A 20,929-nucleotide genomic window follows, 5' to 3' on the forward strand; every position below is an offset into this window, starting at 1 on the left:
GCTTTTTTCTTTAACCTTCTCTGACTGTTCTATGCTACTGACCAAAGACATAACTTACTACTCCCCTCACAAAGTAGGAAAGTTTAAGGAGGGCTCCAAAAGGGATGTCATAGACAATATTGTCTTTATGGACTATTCAGGTGGCTTTGCACATTGACAGAAATTAGTACCCCTTTAAAGTTTTAGGTTTCGCAGCAGCAACTGGATTACCTATGAACAAATGCCCAGCAGTGTATTTTTGTGACAATCTTGCAGCAGGATGACTCCGGGGGATTTTTTTTCCCTGGGACTCACTTTTTAAAGAGGCATTACAATGACAATGGGGAATAGGAAAAAGTTAGTAAGGACTGAGAAGTGCTGTGATCAAGGCCTGCAAAACTGATGGCTGATGTTTTGAATTTACTACAGAAGAAAAACTATTCCATCAAATGAGGAATGATGAAATAAAGATGTGTACTGAAAAATGCTTCTTATTTAAATTTTAATCCAATTCCTTAGTCCTGGCACACAACTAAAATGAAATAGTCCCCACTGCTACAAGAGACTAAAATGCTAACAAATTAAACGAAGAAAGGCAGATGCATCGATAGCTTCATGAACCCCAAATCATTCTGATTACACAGTGTTATATGCAGCTTTGCCATAATACCTATGGGGGATGGTGAAGTACAGTGAAACAGGCATTTAGATATGGATTCAGCAGACCAGAAGATTAGAAAAAAGAAAGCTTTGATTTCTGTTCGGGCACTAAGTTATGAAATTCTTGTATGCTCTCGCAAGACAAACGTGAACATTTGAATGTAAAAGATATACAAATACTTACAGTTTGATCAGAGATGGTAAAGAGGAGAAGGCATTGGGGTGAATAATTTTAATTTTGTTCCAAGCTAAATCCCTACAAGAAAAGTGAGTGGAAAATTACATACCCACTGAGTGAATGTGGAAGTTTTCATACACTTGATTAGGGCGCCTAAATATAGAAAAGGTATTATTTACATGCGAATATTTTCAATAAACTTCTGCATATCTTTATAGTGCAAAATCTTTTTTCCATTTTTAAATTATGTTAGCCCATTAATGGTGTTAGTTATTAAACTGACAACTTCTAAAAAAGTGTCATAATGCCTTATACAGTCTAAGGCAGGTATTTTCAGTCTCCTTCATAGCTTCCCAAGGCAGCAGAAAGAAGGGTGGGGTATATGGACTACTTCTAAGAAGTCCTCATGTGACTAAGAACAGAAAATCCATTGCCAATAGGCTTAATTTCCTAATCTCGATCTTCACTGCCACTGAAAAGTCAAAAAGACTGAAAACAACCCTTAAAAGAATGTATAGGTTTGATTTTGCAAGTTCCAAAACTTACAACCATGAATAATTTCTTGACAGAATTACTCTGTTAGCACATGTGCTTATGTGAAAATTAGAAACCCACACATAACTAGACTCTATTTCTTAAGACACTGTTCTCCATAAAAGGATTTCATGCTTCCTAGAGCTGAGTATTAGGTGAACCTGCCAACAGACACCAGCTATGGCTCAGTATCTCTCTACCTCTATCAGAAACATTTGAAAGTAACAGCTTTTATAGCTATAAATATATGACTTCGAATTCATTGCTGCAGATGCTAAAATTCATAATGTTTGTTCTCCTTTCACAGTTACGACCTAATGGGTGGAAGATCGAAGTGAGATAAAATGGAAACAAGGATGTTTTGGGGCATACAGTGAGCAGACAGCATAGACCCCATGCTTTTGAGAACGTGGGTGAATGGCTGTTAGGGCTGTACTCACAGAGACCGAAGAGCAGCCAGCTGTCGAAATGTGTCTGCTTTGATTTCACCGATTTCATTATGATGCAAGTCACTGAAACAGCAATAAGAATTTCCTCAGTTTCAAAGGCACTTGCAGGACATTTCAGGGTGTTTTGGATTGTGTTTATGACACACTTCAGTATAGCGTAAGGGTATGTGTTTGGGATATGTCAAATCGCCCAGCAATAATCCAAGTTAATGATGTTCAAACACATTTGTATAGAGTTGCTTCTTTTTAGGCTTTTTAGGGTAGTTTGTCACTTACATTTTTTGAAGTTTTTTACAGGCAGTAAAACAAGGTAACTCTTGCAGCAGGTTATAAGACAGATCCCTGTAATACAGAAGCAAATAAAAGATTAGCATCAAAGTAACATTAAAAGACAAAGATCTTTCATTGTCTACCTTCACGCTCAATTTAAAATAACTTGTTTTCATTCCACTCACAGAAGAATAGAAATGTGCAAACTCAGTTATCATTTCTCATCTGTCAGATTTTCATTTCTAACCCAGGAGGAGAGAGAAGGGGAAAAGCATGATGTATTAACTCCATATCCTATGTTTGCAAATTCCTTTCATTGTCTGAAGATTTCCTGCCTGAAGTACAGACTTCTGCTGAGAGTTCTGTAGTAATGATATTGGCTATCTGCTTATAGGAAATATTCGATTTACATCACAGACTTCATATCCATCATGATTAAATTCTGATGAATATTTGAACCCTTTAAAATAATCTGCTAAATAGCTATATATTCATACTTTTTCAGAGAAGATCCTATATCTTCCTGGTAATAATCACAAGGGACTGCAATCAGCTGTCCATTCTACACTTTTAATTAAGCACAATGCCTCTGATCTTTAGATCTTGTAACTGAGGGAAATGGTAAAAAAAAAGTATTGGAACTAACACTGAAATCAATCACTACATGGGGGAAAAACCTCTTTAACAGACTTGAGCCAAAACTCAACAAATTACAGAATAACTGAAACATCTGGACTGATTTATACCATAATGTAGCTAATCAAAACCAAGCCCAGGCAATTTGCAGAAATTGGAGGAAAAAAAAATTAAAGGACCAAACACTCACCCCCACCATGCAACAGTCTCATCCTACATATATATATATATACATGTTGCTCAGGGAAAAATGAATGGGCAATATGCTAGTGAAAAAATACACGAAAAAGCTTATGCCTACAATTAGAAAAAATATAATTTTCCACGGTTATCCAATATTATCATGTAAAAGAGTGATCTCTTTTCAAACATGCTTTAAATTCTTCAAATCTGGTTCATATGTACCCATTTCCTTCCTTGGTAAAATTTTATTTTCACTGTTCCTATCCCAAAAGGGGCTTTTAAACTATTCTGTATAAAATAAAAAAAGTGAATTTCCAATGAACAGTCTAACTCTACTATGAAATGTATAAGTTATTAATTACTATAGTATTTATTTGCCTTCTGTTTTGAGGTTATTTGTTGTTTTTGAATAATCTGAAGGGGGCCTACAAGGGTGCTGGAGAGGGACTCTTCATCTGGGACTGTATAGGGTAAGGGGCAATGTGTTCAAATTTAAATGGGGGAGATTCAGGTTAGATACAAGGAAGAAGTTATTCACTGTGAGGGTGTTGAGGCACTGGAACAGGTTGCCTAAGGAAGTTGTGGTTGCCCTAGCCCTGGCAGTGTTCAAGGCCAGGTTGGACAGACCCTTGGGTAACACGGTCTAGTGTGAGGCATCCCTGCTGATTGCAGGAAGGTTGGAACTGGATGATCTTGAGGTCCTTTCCAACCCAACCCATTCTATGATTCTATGAATGTAGGACATATTTAAACTGCATGCAGACTTCCCTGTGGCAACAGAGTCTGTTCTGTCTTTTATCACTCTGGAAATGATTATATTGATTCCATCAACTAAAACTTCATTTTTTCTGGAAATGTTCATGATATCCACACTGGTATTCAAATAATGTGTTATAATTAGTGCTATTTCAATGTTGGCCAAAGGACTAATACCAAATACATTCCTAGTGATGTAATACATAGAGGAAAGCGCTGCTGGCTGATTCTCAAAGAAGCAGACACAATGATTACTCTCATTAGCGATTAAGCAAACTCCAAGGAAATTTCCAGGTTAAAATAACATTGGATATGTAGTATAAAAACTATGCCCCAACTATGCCAAGCAATAGTCTGTTAAAATTTCAGCCAGCTACTTATGTCTGGTCAGAAAAGAAACTAAAAGAGAAGCATAATGAGGACTCAATACTACACTCCTTAGTTATATTTTCCATTCACTTCACTGAATTATCTGCCTCACTGAGTTAAAAACCCCCAGACTACTGTAGCAGAGACAGAATGAATGAAAGTATGGTAGTTCTGTTGTGTTTAAAACAAATTAAAAACCATTTTATCCTTTCCTAAAAATATGCAAAGTAATTATCTTTTTCACCAATGTATGGGAAACGCTGATCGATAAGGGGGTTGTGAACTTTTTGAGGAACATGGGGGCCTGCTCCCTGAGCTGAATTCCTAAGAATTAACAGGATACACAGTAATGGCAGCAACTGGGTAATTTTGAAATCAGAATGCTTCATTTGTCCATTAATCTCTTGCATTAATGTAACATTAGTAATCTTACTGAAACGTACAGCACTTGGAGATTAGGTAACTGGTCACAAGCTGATCTGGGGAGAGAGGTGATCTGTGCTCCTGTGAGTGTCCTGTTGAAAGTATTGATTTAAAAAAAGAAAAACAAAAAGATTACTTATTAAAGATTGCAAAACAAATACAATTTAAAGACATTCTCTAGAGTAAGTATCCAAAAAATAAAACAAAGCACAAATATTTTTCTCACTTACAAACTCTCCAGACTTGTAGTCCCTGTCAGATCAGGAAACTCTGTTATCTGCGAAGCACCATTTAAAGTTCTAGAAGATAAAAACATCATTTCAATACAATTGTGGTGAGGGACAATCATTGTAATACAACTGTGGTAAGTGCGGGACAACTCTAATACTGCAATATATAAAGACAATTATATAAAGAGAATTAAGATAAAAAGTAAGCACATACAGAGTTCTGAGTTCTGGTAAGTGTTGAAAAGCAGATTTTCCAACAAGCTGGATAGGGTTGTCATAAAAATGTCTGAAAACAGAGGATAAAGGACATTTTATGAAAAGTATTTTAAAAGATTCTAAATATATTACATGATTATGATACAAGTAAATGAGTAAACTCCCTATGATGAACCCCAGACTGTGCACCTCTGGTTGTAGCACCCACTAATTTATATCCATCAACCCCACTTCACACTTTGAACACTGAAGTAGTCATTGTTTTCTTGGTTTTAAAGCCAGAAGCCAGTCCCAAAATATTCCCTCTTCCTCCCAAGTTTGCAAAGATAGAAATCCACACATGAAGAACACCGTTATGACCCAGGACAAATTTAATGTTAGCGGGTGAAGAAGTCAGAACTTCACCTACTCAGAAGAGCAGTTTTAAAGTCATGCTGCTCTTGTTCATAGAATAATACTGCTCAAGACGAGTGACTATTTTTTTTTTAACATTTGTTTTTCAAGATCTAATTCTGAGGTTTGCCCATTAAATGAATTGTCATGTAAGACAACGGGAACTCAGACTGGAATCCATCAAGAGTAACTCTGCTAGCTTCTACATTGCCAGTAATGCCAAGAGGCTTAGAAGAAACAGTTCAAATCAAAGGTCAAAGGCCAAATACCACTATGCACTTCCCTTAAACAGGGCATGTAAACTGCCATTCTTTCCACAAAACTGGAAAGGTATGAGCTTATTTGCTTATATAATGATGCGCCACAGAGTACATTCACAAGAAGGGCTATTTGACAATTAGCCACAAATATGATACTTAGTTCCATGTTCTCTAATAAGAAGAGTCATGGAAAGCACTCTTATCACTTACATTGTAATAAGTGATGGATTACCCACAAATGCACGCTCAGGTATTGACTTGATGTTATTGCTATGAAATCCCCTACAAAAGGAAAAATGATTAACACAGTAAGAAAAAAAGTGAAGGCACAATCCATATTCACAATGCACACCTGGGTTTTTTTTTGCTTATAACAAGAAAAGTATCCGTATGTAAAGGTATGCCCTTGTTTTCTGGAATAAGAACTGAAAAAGGCAAAAGAAAAGAAAACCAATGAAATAGGTAGAATTCTGCTCTTTCCTAAATGAACAAAGTGAACATAATTATATATATATATATGTATATATATATATATTCCCTCCTGTACTTGTTAAATTGCAACTACTTCTTTTGCTGGGATAATAACGGATCGCACAAGCTTATCAAGTAAATGGTTTTTACATTATACTGTAATCCATTGAGCCTCCCACAACCATCTTTCTGTTGAAATATTTTAAATGTGGACGTGAACAAACTCTCCAATGTACTCAGAAGGCCCAATTTTTGTCTCATCATTAATTACTGGATTTTATTCATATGAGTAATTCTCCATTGTGAAAAACAAAAGACACAACTAAGATTTCAAAAGAACAATGATGATTTGTGTGGGAAACTCCCATTAGTTCAGTCGGGTATGAAAAAGGCTTTCCAGCTTAAATTTATGCATTTAGAAAGCTTCAAATTGTTCACTGATGCAAGCACACTTGGCCATTACTTGAACAGGTCCTACATTATTGGTTTCACTTGTTTAGGCATTGTGCTACTGCTGATGAGCTACACAGCAAGGCTCTAAATCCCTAGCTCTTTTGCACGCAGTAAGAACTGCCTCTATGCAGATGCAGACTCTAAGCAATATGAGGACGCCATTTCATCTAGAACAGTTTTGTGGCTGTAGTGAATGGGATTTAATACATGACAGAAAAGCTAAGGAAATGGCATGACAATTTCCCAGCGCAGTTCTGGCCCTCGTCACTATTCTGACTTGAGTCAGAGAGCAGCCCCATCAGAAGCCAAGAGCAGACTCCAATGCATTTATGCACAGAAAAGCCTGAATCACTTCTGAGCTGGTGAGAAGAGAGTGTGCTCACAGCTGTAGCATGTGTCACAGCTGTAGCCTGTGTCCTGGACACTGTACCCAAGTGACACAACCTGTCTGAATATAAGGCACCTTATAGCCTGTTGATTCACACAGTGAACAAAAGAACAGTAAAATCTATGTGGACCCCCGGGTAAAAAGTCTATATTAAGCCACCCTGGGAAAAATGGTTCTACAGTTACCTTCAAAATCCAGTCTGTAAAACATTATGTATACATTAACTTTGGGTAACAGCTATATCCACTTCTTTGGAGAGGTAACTGCTCCTACAGCTGAGACCTTGAAGTGCAGAGCATCTGGGACAACGGTGTCTCTGTAGCATCGAACAGATATGGCCCTGACTCGCTGGCCCCTTGCCAGCAGAAATCCAGCTCTGACTGGCTGCCTTGGATGCCTCCAAGCTGAAGACAAGTGTCATAGTCTGTGTTTTCAGCCCAGGCACAACTTCTGAGAGAAAAATGATATCCCACTAAGAAATGCCCTTACTAAGGTGGCCCTGCAATGAGCTGAACCTCTGTGGACCTAGGCTTCTACTTTGGTGGGGGCAGCAGGGCATGCACAACCTTGTGGGAACACCTTGTGCATGTAAGATAAGCCTTCCAGAGCCCAAACAAAGCACTGAAGCACATGGTCTCATGGTCTGTGCAGGATTTGGGATGTCAGGTTGCAATTTTACACTACAGAGACTTCTTGAACCTATGAGCTTATCTAAAACGTGTGATACTTAGAGGTGAAGTCCTACAGGGGCCAGCAAGTAATCTCAGTCACATAAGGCACTTTTGTTGGGCTATCCATGTTTGGCTACTGGCTCCAGAGGTCAGCAGAAAGACAATCCTTCGCAGCCGCTGGATTTCATACCAATTATTTTAGCCAACAAGATGATATAACAGCAGCTGAGAACAACTGGGCTGCAAAAGTCGTAGTCCCAGTCCTTCCTCCAGGGCTGCACTGTGCCAGCAATGAGCTGGAGTCAGCACTGCCTGAGGGTCCCTGCTTTGGAAAAAGTCCAGGTAGCTATTTAAGGGGGTCTTAAGATCAGTTTGTGATGCAGCAGGGGTACAATCATGTCCAACTTGTATATGATTACCTGTTGTTTTCAAAACCCTATTCTGATGGTACCAGTAACATGTTAAATAATTCAAAGGGAAAAAATTCTCAACATATGCATTGATGGGTACAATTGTGTGTATGATGTGTGAATCGAATTTCATTAGTTTTTAATAATTCAGCTCTTTCTTACAATAAACTTGACTCATTTCTTTTAATTTTTTATTATTTTTTAACTCAAACTATGTCTGTGTATCCAGAATTGTTTTATTTACAGCATTACAAGGGACTATTTATGTTGAAAAGAAAATGCTTTATTTTAATGTGGGGTAGGGAGGGAAGAAGGTTAAACATTCAAACCTGATGGACTAACATCTTCTTACACTAGAAGACCATGACATATTGGACTGTTTGCAAAACCCAGCTGTTGTGTTTGGGATTCAAAGTGAATTAATTGTGTTTATTTACTGCATTCCAGGGAGGAAGTTCCTCAAAAAAACCCCACTGCACAATGCAGTATACAAGTAAAAGTTGTCAGAACTTCAATGCTCTAAACTCAGTGTTGAAAATGATCTTTTATGCAAGTTGGCATGTTTATTAGTTTTTCCTAGGATATCAGTTTTTAAGGATTACTGATAAAATCACCAGCATTAAAAAAATAAATAAATCACATACTAGACAAAACATCCTCCTTCCTAATAGGAGCTCTGTACTTACAGTTCTTTTAGGTTTGTTAGTGTCCTGATAGCAGTGGGGAACTCGTCCAGACTGTTGTAATTTAAATCTCTGTGTGAAAATGGATTTTATTATTTAGGTTATGCACTGCATATGAAGTAATGAAGTATCACCTTCCATGCATTGAATAAATACATACAGACAAAAGCCAGGATATCCTTGAAAGTATATGGATGTTTTCCAACAAACTCTATTTAGGGCACATTATAATTTATATTTTTTATCAGCATCCTATTTTTAGTTATATCTTAGCTATTCTGCAATGAAGAAAACATAAGTGGGTTCAGACACAGATCTGCTGTTTTTTAAATTGCCCATCCGATTCACTACTTGAAAGTATTAATGGGGAAAAAGTCTTTCAAACAGAATATTCATCAACTTTATACAGTGAGCTGTGTTTCCCGTGGCTAATACATCTCGCTATGATGTATTTCTGTGATTGACTGTCTAGTCGTATTAATCTCCCTGTTTATTTTTTCTGATGAAAAATCTCTTAAGAGATTTTTCACAACGTTTAAGTGGTAAAAATAAGAGACACTGGAGTTTGGAGGGTAAAAATGATTGGTGGAAATCTTCCTCTAGCTAAAATAAGTGGGAAAACATACAGTAAGTTCAATGTTACCATTATCTGTATTGTTAATTTCAAGATTTGTCAATGTTCATACAGAGAACGTTTCTAACCACACAGATTGTAAAACCAGTAGTTCAGCTAGGGTAGGGACTTCTGCTTTAAGAAATGCTCATGCTGCAGTGGTAATTAGACTTTATTTGGGTAGGTTGAACGGACTATAAGCGTTCTTTTGCCCTCAGATTGAGATGTGCATCCTCTAGCATTCAGGAGACACATGAAACTAAAATTGAGACATGCTAGGTTACTGTGATGCTCTCTGGCACTGCTCTGTGAAACATACAGTCTGACAAACTTGAGCAAAAGCCTTTTTGAACAAGCAAAACATAAATCACAGTTTACAATAGATTGAAATTGAAATAGTATCGGGCTGAAGTAATGCAGGCAGGAAACTGCTGTCTGAACTCAACAAGGCTTTCCTTCCTGCTTGTAAATCTCTCTCTCTTGCTTATTGACAAAAAGAGATTACAGACATGTACAGTTTGGTTTTGCCCTCCAGTGACATGTGATTCCCAGACCTATGCGTTGATGCAAACAAATGATCTTAAAGCTGGTGTCCATCATTTACAGTGAGATCTCTTTAGATTATCTTGAAACTATCTGGAAACTGGTCTATACAGGACAGTTACTGTGCTTCAGGCAAGTGCTACATTATGTTATCACAGTCAAGTGGCTGCACCTACACTTATTCCCAGGTTCCTGACTCTCCTCTGTGTTTTCATCTCTCTCATGCCAGGTGGCTAGGACTGGCTTTACAATTACTTATTCCATTGTTCTGTTTTTCCCAATTTTTGACCAAGTGCCATGTGAATCTCATGTAAAAAAAACAAAACAAACAATTGCATTTTCCTTCTCCCTCTCCTGTCCCCCTTTCCGGTGCTTCCTCTCAACTCACAGCCAGCTAAAAGTCAAAATTGTAAAACTGCAATTCAGTGGCAAGGGATCAATGTAATCAAAACTGGTGATAAAAAAAAAAGAAGGCCCCAAGCTTCTTGCTTTCTGGTCTTAATGAAACATGAAAGTGGGCAGTACATTGTTCTGTGGATGAGAAAGCAGAGTCATCTTTAGACTAGCATTATTCATGTTTGAAGCTCTCTATTTGTTCCCTGTATAACAGGCCTTTTAGCCTCTGTTGTGGTTGGGTGAAATACGGTAAATCTCTGAAAATGATGCAGCTGACTGTGGCAGGTGCCAGGGGAAGGATGTGGAAGTATCTGCTCTCCTGGTAGCATTTTGGGGGGTTGTGGACTACTCCAGCGGACACCACTTTTGAGTAACTCTGGAATGAAATACCTTGAGCTCACCATCAGCACTGCATTCCTGTTTGGAATTCTTCTGTAGAATTGCTTTTTGCCAGAAAACACAAGAAAATTTGAATAGGTCTGAACAAACTACAGTGGAAACCTGAGGAAACGTCAATCTGCACCAGTACTATCCTTTATCAGAGTTCTTTAATACAAAAACTTGGATACAACTGAAACAGTCTTCTTCTCCCTTTGTAAAATACATGCATAATTTGGCTACCTGTCACTTTTGCCTTTTCCAGGGATATAAAACCCCATCTAATTTTATAACACTCCTCTACAGTGAGACAGTTTTCTAATGTTAAGACTTTTCATAGTGACGATTACCCAATCTAGCTATTATTTGCTTTATTGATTAAACAAGACAAATAAATAGTACTAAAGTAGGCAAACATATCTGCTCATGAATAGCCACTTCTTTTTCAATGCTCAATAGTTTTCAACTGTTCTTCAAACAATTTGTTGATTGACAATGCTTATTTAAAAGGCAAGCTAATTTTATAGTCAAAAATAGGATTTGCTACGTAGAGTCATTGTAAGCCACCTCTTAGATCCTGTAGTGATTAGGCAGACCAAAACCCACATTTGGCTTTTAGGCTATTTTTATTCTTTCAGAATATTAATGAAAACACTCTAAAAAAAGGGAAACAAATAAGAGGTCAACTCACAAAGTCTCTAGGCTGTGGAGCCCATCAAAGCATTTCTTTCCCAGGGAGTAGATTCTATTGTTATGGAGATGTCTGGAGGGGAATATTAAGCACACAGTCAGGAAAGTACACTGCACACAGTGGACTTAAGCAAAACATTTTGACGGTTAAATCAAAAGAAACTTATTTCCAGGCATGCACTAATTATATGCAAGTCATGCTTTTGCAAGAGCATGTATAGAAGGCACCTCGACTGCCTTTCTCCACACCTCACACCCCCCCCTATCTCCCCACCCATGAAGGCTTCCATTTAGAAGGGATTTGTTTTAAATCACCTAGATTGTTTAAAAAGGGCATACCCCAGAGTTCCAGGTTGGGGGTTGCACGCCAAATATAGAGAAATTGTAGAGATATTTACAGTGGTGGTTAATAACATGTTGTCTTAAAAACTGTGTGTGGGGCATGAGGTGTATAAGGAAGATGTATATTCAAAGGGTGTCAGAGGATATGGCACAGAACAGGAGCAGGTGAGGAGATGGATAACACAGCAGACAGGAAAGGAGCATTAGGCTTGCAGAATGAAAGACGACACAGGGCCATAGGACAAGAAGTCGTACCTCCACTGATATGAGTAAACTAACTCATCTCAAAAGTGCTGTAACTTGCCTTTCTTTGAAACTATAAGAATCAACAGCTGCTTTCTCAGATGTTTAGCAGTTGAAAGTAATTTTGTTATGTATTTCAACCAACTTCCCCCCACAAAGGCTCAGAGTGCTATTGCTGAGATTTTTAAACTGACATGATAAAGCCCCACTCCCAGTGAAGCTCATTAATGTGAGCAGACACAACTTGAAGCCACTTCATGTTGTTTTTTAAAAAAGATGCCTTTTTCCCCAGCAGTTTTTTCCTTTTATTTTATTCTTGACACTCTACACCTAAAGTGGGGAGAAACTATGGGAGTAGCCCTTTAAAAGACAAGAAGGGCTGTAAATAAGGGGCTGCCAGGCACTTTCCCTTCAATGCTTTATTCTGCTCTAAAAATACTGTTGAAGATCAGAGGCTCTCTGAATGTTCTGCAGAACCTGCAGAAATTGAGTCTACCTGTCCACAAAAGGCAGGGATTATGATGGCAAAATGCGAATCTTCCATGAGTTTTTACTTTCCCAGGAAGAAACCTAATCAGCTATTTTTCTTAATGACTACACTGACCTTTAATACCTTATTTAGCATGGAAAGCACATCTCCAACTTGCAATTATATTTGGATATTTAATGATAGAGCTTCAAACCTGCTCCAATTGACCATGCATTTTTGCACTGAGTTGAAACTTTGCCAGAGTAGCAAACAAAAGAAAGCAGAACCACACACGAAGATTCTGATGAGCCAAAAATACTAGATGTTGTAGATCATGAAGAATGATTCCATTATTAATCAATATGAAGACCAGAAGATTAGAAATAAGCAAGGCAGATCTAAACCAAGGAAACCTAACTGAGCAGAAGTAATCAAGCCATGAAAACAGATAATTTTCTCATGAATTTCTGAACCCGTCTCTTATAACTATGTTTTTGGTTGGGATCTAGAGCACAATGTTCAAGGAAGTCTCTTGCCTTTAGCATTACTAAGCCTAGAAGCTCAGTCAAATAACAAATTCATCCAGTCTTTAACTTGATTTGGTTTGATACTTAATGTAAACAAACAAAAAGACAAAAGTTTTGCAGCACAAGGCTGCTGTTATCCCTCATTTTTGGTGCCCTATATGGTTATATACGCACTAGGCAGAGATGGTGATTATAAATGTCAACAAAAGAACCCTAGCATGTGCCAGGTTCAATGCTTACATTGGGGTTAGAATGATGCTAAAACATGCTAAGTGTCTTAGCTTAGTGTCTTAGCTCAGTGACTATGGTTTTGGACAGCTTGTAAAGCTTGAATGTATTATTCTCTCTTTAATAATGATAACATTTTCCAAAGTACCGGGAAATAACTTTTCCACCCCAGTCTCTCCAGCCAGTCCAGATTTTTTTCCATTTGGTACATTCCCAGAAGAAAAAAAGATGAAACTGTGCTTCACAGTATACCTTCTGGATTTTGCTGCGAGCTATGCATATTTTACTAGTTGAACTCTTATGCAAATATAAGCAACTGCAAAACTACATATACTTTCTACGAAGGGAAGTGCATACTTTTTCTGCAGGACAGCATTCTTTCCAAGTCATCCAGAAAGCTTTCAGTTCATTTCCTGTTTCTAATCTTCCCTAATTTAGCCCTAGAGTCTTAGAGGACACACAATTCACCTCTTCCTGTTTGCTTTGCTGACCAGATAGGGTGATTGTTTAATTCCCTCATGTAGTTCTTTATTAGTGATGGAAACTTGTAAGCTAGATCAAAACAAGTGACGCAGCAAATGCCAGTTTAACTGCAGGAAGATGTAAAAATCTGCTTCTCCAAGCTAATTTTTAAATAGTTTGGTTTGTTGCAGTTCAGAAAAAGTAATTTATATTTCAAAAAGAACATTCTCTGCAGCAAACAAAACTGATCTCTTGGTAAAGAAATATCACTAAGCCTAGTGCAAATGTAGGAGGGAAACTGCAGATTCATAGCCTTAAGATAACAATTTAATATTAAGATTGTAAGACAAAACGGATGTTTAATTAACCCAGGTATATACCTATTTATCTATCATTTGCCATTTGTCTCAAGCAACATCAAAGTTAAACGCAGTATCTTCAAGTTCTTTATCACAAAGAGAATAAAGCCTTGCAAAGAAGCTGAGATTGTGTCTAAAAAAGCAATCAATAAAACTTACAGAACTACCAAACTAGAGAGGTTTCCAAAAGCATAGTCTGGTATGTAATGAATTTTATTCAGTGCCAGTGTCATTGCCTGAAGTGCTGGTAAACTTCTAAAAGCTTGGACAGGAATTTCTGTCAAAGAATTATCATCTAGCCACAGGTGTCTAAGGGAGACCAAGCCATTGAAGCAGTTGGGGGGCACATAGTTGATGTGGTTGGCATCCAGACGTCTAGGAGAGAAAAGAGAAAATTGACTCTGAGAAAAGAACAGTGGATTTCCACAATGACTATCAGAAGTTATCACCAACAACACAAACCGAAAGGATGCACATGTGTTGCCACATCCATTTTTCATTTTCTGGAGATCCTACATTTCCATTTTGCTCGCAGCCTCAGTCCTGAGACCTCACATTATGTTTACAATTCTCCTTGTCAGCTGGCTCTCTACAGACAGCTCTCCTTTGGAACCATCAGCTCACCAAGAGCACACACTGACCATTTCTGTTACAGACCAGGTATGAATTTGTTTCCCTTCCCAATCATTTGAAAGTATGGAATAAAAAAAAGTGCAAGAAATCAAGCAAGAGATTCTCCTCCACAATCTATAAATCACTGAGCTGCAAGATGGGTTTCCGTATGCTCTTTCATTCTAAGAGCCAAAAATAAAACTCACTCCTGAGTCTCTGTTCCCATGTTACCTTTCATGTAAAATGTTTATTCCAATGATTATAATGAGCACTGAAGTTCACATTTTTTATAGTGGAACAAAATGTTTTAAAAAATAGTTTAGTGCTGCTAATGCAATATATTTATTTTAAGAAAGACGTTATTAAATACACTTCAGTTGCTGCAGAGCCAACAGAGGGAGCCCAACTGCGCACCGTACCTCTTCAGAGTCTGCAGGTGGTATCTTGCTCTCACACTTGTGTAAATAAGGATTAAATCTACTGAACCTTTTTGCAGATGTGGTGCTAGAAATATTATGTCATGTATTCAGTGGCTTCTGCTTTTGTTCTGTTTTGCTTTCCCATTGTGATGCTTTCAGGGAAATATTTAAAAGTGTGCTTCACTTTTCTGAAGCTTTGCAAAGCGTTCAGCTGGTGATCTGTACTCTGAAACACTTTTTCTGCTTTTAATGTGTTGTAGTGACTTGTACCTTGCTCAGAACGTGAAAGCCATGTTCTTAAACTCTCCTTGAAGATGTCTGTACAGGGCAGTAATTATAATTAAGTCAATGGTGAAACAGAAATAAATGTAAATAGATGTTTGAAAACGCAACAGAACAAACAACCACACCCAGGGTACAAAGAAGTAATTCTGTACAACCTAAATTCAGTCTGTTTGAGAGAAGTGCAATACCTTTTGTGGTGAGCATACTAATCTCTTTATTTAAAGCTGCTTCCTCATTTACAGTCATGTAAAAAGTCAGGTCCATTCTATCTCCTGCTCCATGCTGCTCCTACCTTCTGCATGAGAACAAGTAATGACTGCTAAGGCTCTGTGCCAGGCTGACAAATAACTGAGACAAGGTCAGTTGGAACAAATTTATAAAGTTCAGTGTCAAAGCCCTTGTACAATTAAATTTTCGATATAACAACTGACATGGCTGGCAGCGGAGACGGAGCTTCCAAAACAGCTCAGGGGTCTGTCAACAAATGGGTGAGGCTGGAAATGGTTAGAAATACTCATGGCTGTACCTCCCCTCTTCCCCAGGCAACAACCATGCTATGCCTGTGTTTTCAAAGAAGGTAGAACTCAAATGAGTAGATGAGGTTTCTCTGTGTTTAGTCGTAATAAGTAAATTTCTTCCCTGCGTGATGCTGGTATGTAAACTAAGAAGTTACAGTTGCCTTAGTTTGACAGTTACACTGATTAAAGAATGGAGGCTTTATTCACTTTATACTCTTACTGTATTACAGTTAACATCTCATTCAATACGAAGCCTGTCTGTGCAGCTCTGATGCCCCTGTTGACTCCACAGGAGTTACTCACAGGATGCCTGGCTGCATGGTGAAGCTGAAAGTCGGTTGTTTCTGTGTGATCCTGCGGCTGAAATGGCAATGTTTCTGCTGTCATCAGGGGCACCAAGATTTTTGTCTTCCCAGTATTTGTTAGCAAATCAAGGGACTGACTTTTTTAATAGCTGAGGCTTCCAAATACAAACCCAGCACTGGCTATGTAAACAAAATACACAAAAAATAAAACAGGAATGCTGTAACATACATGAAATTCTAGGTCCTTGAAAACAGGGAAAATATGGGCCCTCTCTGGGAAAAAAACAGAGACCATGTTACCCAGGATATGGACAAGGCTGAGGTACTCAAAAACTGGTTTTGCCTCAATCTCCACCGGCAAGTGCTCCAGCCACACCACCCAAGTCACAGAAGGCAAAGGCAGGGACTGGGAGAATGAAGAATTCCCCACTGTAGGAGAAGATCAAGTTCAAGACCATCTAAGGAACCTGAAGGTGCACAAGTCCATGCATCTGTGGGTCCTGAGACAACTGTCATGTGAAGTGACTAAGCCAGCATCCATCATATTTGAGAAGTCCTGGCAGTCCAGTGAAGTTCCCACTGAAAAAGGGGAACATAACTCTCATTTTTTAAAAGGGAAAAAAGGAGAACCTAGGGCACTACAAGTCAGTTGGTGTCCGCCAAGATCCTGGAGCAGATCTTCCTGGAAACTATGCTAAGGCACATGAATGATAAAAAGGGGTGACTGGTGACAGCCAACATAGCTTCACTAGTGGCAAACTGTGCCTGATTCAGTGGCCTTCTACAACAGGGTTACAGTGTTGGTGGATAAGGGAAGAGCGACTGATGTCATCTACCTGGACTTGTGCAAAGCATATAACACTGTATAACATGACATCCTTGTCTCTAAATTGGAGAGACATCAATTTGATGGATGAACTACCCAGCAGATAAGCAATCAGATGGTTGCACTCAAAGCATTGCAGTCAACAGTTTGATGTCTAAGTGGAGACCAGTGATGAGAGGCATTCTTCAGGGGTCAGTATTGGGATCAGTGCTGTTTAACATCTTTGTCACCAGCATGGACAGTGGGATTGAGTGTGCCCTCAGCAAGTTTGCTGATGACACCAAGCTGTGTGGTTCGGTTGATACGCTGGAGGGAAGAAATGCCATCCGGAGGGACCTCGACACCCTTGTGAGGTGGGCTGATGCCAACCTCCTGAAGTTCAACAAAGCAAAGTGCAAGATCCTACACCTGAGTCAGGGCAATCGAAGGCACAGCTACAGATTGGGCGGAGAAGAGATTAAGAGCAGCCCTGCAGAGAAGGACTTGGAGGTGTTGGGTGATAAGAAGCTCAACACGAGCCAGCTTCAGTGTGCACTAGCAACTCAGAAAGCCAACCATATCCTGGGCTGCATCAAAAGGAGTGTGACCAGCAGGTCAAAGGAGGTGATCCTGCCCCTCTAGTCTGCTCTCAAGATTCCACCCTGAAGTACTGTATGCAGTTCTGGGGCCCCCAACATAAGAAGGATATAGAGCTATTGGAATAAATACAGAGGAGGGATTACAGGGATGGAGCACTTCTGAAGATGTATGAAGACAGGTTGAGAGAGTTGGGGCTGTTCAGCCAGGAGAAGAGAAGGCTCCAGGGAGATCTTCAAGCAGCCTTTCAGTGCCTAAAGGCAGTCTATGAGAAAGCCAGAGAGGGACTTTTTACAAGGGAATGTAGGGATAGGTCAAGGGGTAATGGCCTTAAGCTGAAAGAGGGGAGATTTAGACTAGGTATTAGGAAGAAATTCTTTACTGTGAGGGCAGTGAGGCACTGGTATAGGTTGCCCAGAGAACCTGTGGTTGCCCCATCCCTGGCAGTGTTCAAGGCCAGGTTGAATGGGACTTGGAGCAACCTGGTCTAGTGGAAGGTGTCCCTCCCTGTGGCACAGGGGCTGGAACTGGATGACCTCTAAGGTCCTTTCCAACACAAAACATTCTATGGTTCTACGATTCTATGAATTATTGTTTCAATAAAGCTTGGAAGAAATCAGGAAGCTGCAATTATTCCTGCGGCAGGTCCTGTAACTGGATTACATATCCTGCAAGAGCTTGTAAGAAGTACTGCCTCAAGTGCTCTTTTGTTATCTAATCTTTTTAAAATTTCCAAGTGCCATTTTCCCTCTTGCAGATATTAAAAGGTTTCAGCAGTGGTTAAGTTTCCTGTTATACTGTAGGCAATGCACACTGATATATAAAGCATTAATCAAAATCGCTGTTTTCAGCCAATTGTTTTACATGTGTTGATCAAAGTTTTGGCACTTCAAGACCTAAACCCATTAACTCACAAACATGACCCTACTTATAATTGAAAATATATAGATAACATGTGGTGAGTTTGAAAGCTGCTATTATATTCCAGAGAGGGCCAATTTAGGGAAACAAATACTTGATCTCTTCTGATAGGCAGCATGTAAAAAAAGCAGCCAGTATGAAATTCACCGCGAGCTCACTTAAAATGTTTAAACCTTTCAAAGCAAATGCTTGAGCTAAGTGGACGGTATCCCACTGATGCTTCCTGTGAACGCTACAACCATGTGCATAAATTATGAAAATATATTAGTCATTGTAAACAGGACTCATTTATTAGTACTCTAAAACAGGTGAAAAAGACTTGATTTGCAATTTTGGGATCAATTCTGTATGACCAGATACTTAGTTTTATGCCACTGGTAGGTTTCTAAGGTAATATTTACTTTTTTTTCCATTTCTGAATCTTCTTTCAAGAGCAAGCCCAGCTACAGCCAGGATGTACCCGTGATCAAGAAATTCCTTAATGTCTTGTTGGAGTGCCTTGCTTATTCATTCCGAGGTAAATGAAATGCTAGATATGGGATCAGGAAGGAGATTTCTCCCTCTGAAATGAACAGCTATTACAAGGATTGCTTCTTCTTGCAATGAATGAACGCTTGGATACAATGAAGGGAAAAGAGAAGAGGAGAGCCAAAGACAGATAAAGAAGTCAAGTTCAAAATTATTCTTCTGACATTTAAGTTTTAAACAGGAAAGGTAAAACCACATGAACAGGGGCTGTATGTAACAGGTAGGGAAGGCAGAGAACTGAGAGCACACATTGGGTTTGGCAGATTACAGAAGTGGTGTGCTCCTCCCTCTCTTAGCACCTTCCTCTTTTCCTGACCTGGCTCTGTTATACAGGGAGACACAGCCAAGCCTCGCCACAAGGTATTGGGATGGGACCTGTCTGTGGAGGGTATAACAGGCGGGAGGGGATCACCTGCAGCCCCAATATCTGTGCTAGTGTGTGGTAACAGGTCCTTTCAAGGGTTTGTTCACGTAAGTTTGACGAAAGCCTCATTTAAGTAATGGCAAGCAACACTGAAACTGGCTCTGAAAAGTGAATGTAATGAAAATATAGCTGGCTATTGTGAGTCATGTTTTTCAAACATGGCCTTTTACGCAGGATATCCCCTTCAGTCCACAGGGGAAAATGCTGGGACTGTTGTAAAAGATTAAGTACAACACACCAGCACAGCAGTTCCCACAGCTCACTTTCAGCTCTGCCCTCATATGGGTTTCTACAGGACTGATATAAAGAACCCTGTGTGGCAACAGCAAGAAAAGTCACTAGTCACAGTTGAGGAGCATCTGTTTCTGTCCCACTGCTCAGTTTTCTAGGAGGAGGTATCTGCAGCTCTGGGATTTTCAATCTTTAGTGTTTATCTTCATACCCAAACATGCTTCCTCCAAGATCAAGTGGGCCAGGATGTCAGATGACTGCATAAAGCAAAACAGACAAGTGCAATGCTATATCTATGCAAAGATTGGCCCTGATACTGGGTACCCTAAATCCCCATAGCTGGGAAAAAGTGGGGGCCAGCAGCAGTTGTTGGGTTATCCTAGGAATCTGCCTGCACTCAGGTTACCAGCCCCCAGCTAGACCAGCACGTTTGGTGCGGCTGGGAATGCTCCCAGGTCCTGCAGCCAGCTGGCTCCGAGTGACCTCTCCTAGCCTCCCAGGCGAGGTGGCTTTATGCAGAGCTCCTAACAGGCACAGCCCCAGGGGTGTGCGAACTCCCAGATGGCCGCAGGAAACACCTCAGGCATGTGTTAGTTGGCACAGGTCAAAAGGGTGCCAAGGACCCTGTTAAGTGCAGCAGGACAGATGGTCACGGCCACTGCCTGGAGCACTAAAGCACTTTGCTTTGCTTGGCTGGTAGTACCCACACTCTGCCACTGTGGTGCCCAAAGGGATCTTAGAAGTCTAGTGTGAGCCCCTGTACTGAAAAGTCACTCCAACAGTGGCTTCTTGCCCTCCTCTCACACGTTGGTGTACATACTGGTGGGCTTTAGCCATGCATGATGATTTTTGGCTAGCAGTTCTGCGGTTGAGAAATTTGTCTGTCCTTTACAAAATGTGGTTAAACCCCCCTCTTTCGAAATTACTCAGAAGACAGAAAAGAGTCAGATGCCCAGTAGCTTCTACTGGATGAAAAACCCCATCACCCAGTGGCCTTGAACTGCTCATCTAGTTCACTCTATTTGCACCAAACTTTGAAAGCAACTGCCCTGTGGCTGGTTGATTTAGGGACTTCATCTCAAAAAAACAGTAGCACATGCATTTTAGAAAACCGTGAGCTTCTATCTTCCTCCCAGCTGTTTATCAAGCTAGAAAAGTGTGACTGAGAGGGGTGGCCTGATACTGTACTGCTACTTGCTTCATGTTCAGTCACTTTTCTGTTATCTAGCCCACCCCAGGGCTCCAGTAGCTCAGATGACTAAGATGTGCAATAAAATGAGAAGACTGCAGTGGTGAGTTTCGAGACATCTTTGTGTATGTGTACAGACTGCTGCATGGGTACACAACAAACTTGATTTAAACTGTGGGAAATTCCTCAGGGAGTTTGTGGATACCTTTTGAGGTACTAGGTTTCCTAAGAGT

At 39.7% G+C, this 20,929-nt stretch overlaps 1 protein-coding gene across 2 annotated transcripts in view; it reads right to left on the reverse strand.

Annotated features, from left to right (window-relative positions):
* Nucleotides 1-20,929, reverse strand: part of LGR5 (leucine rich repeat containing G protein-coupled receptor 5) — a 92,304-nt gene that overhangs the window by 11,253 nt on the left and 60,122 nt on the right. Inside the window, exons 5-14 of one of the 2 annotated variants that reach the window (XM_061367999.1) lie at nt 14,022-14,237; nt 11,234-11,305; nt 8,616-8,684; nt 5,747-5,818; nt 4,882-4,953; nt 4,668-4,736; nt 4,458-4,529; nt 2,077-2,142; nt 1,792-1,863; nt 824-895 (exon numbers count right to left, since the gene is read on the reverse strand). In XM_061367999.1, coding sequence (XP_061223983.1) covers nt 824-895; nt 1,792-1,863; nt 2,077-2,142; nt 4,458-4,529; nt 4,668-4,736; nt 4,882-4,953; nt 5,747-5,818; nt 8,616-8,684; nt 11,234-11,305; nt 14,022-14,237 — 852 coding nt within the window. The remainder of the gene's footprint in view (nt 1-823; nt 896-1,791; nt 1,864-2,076; nt 2,143-4,457; nt 4,530-4,667; nt 4,737-4,881; nt 4,954-5,746; nt 5,819-8,615; nt 8,685-11,233; nt 11,306-14,021; nt 14,238-20,929) is intronic. The other variant, XM_061368000.1, reaches the window with a different exon arrangement.

This window comes from Neopsephotus bourkii, unplaced genomic scaffold (assembly GCF_033783945.1).
Source record: "Neopsephotus bourkii isolate Nb327-2 ecotype Australia unplaced genomic scaffold, CSIRO-AGI_Nbou_v1 NB_1423, whole genome shotgun sequence".
Lineage (NCBI taxonomy): Eukaryota > Metazoa > Chordata > Aves > Psittaciformes > Psittacidae > Neopsephotus > Neopsephotus bourkii.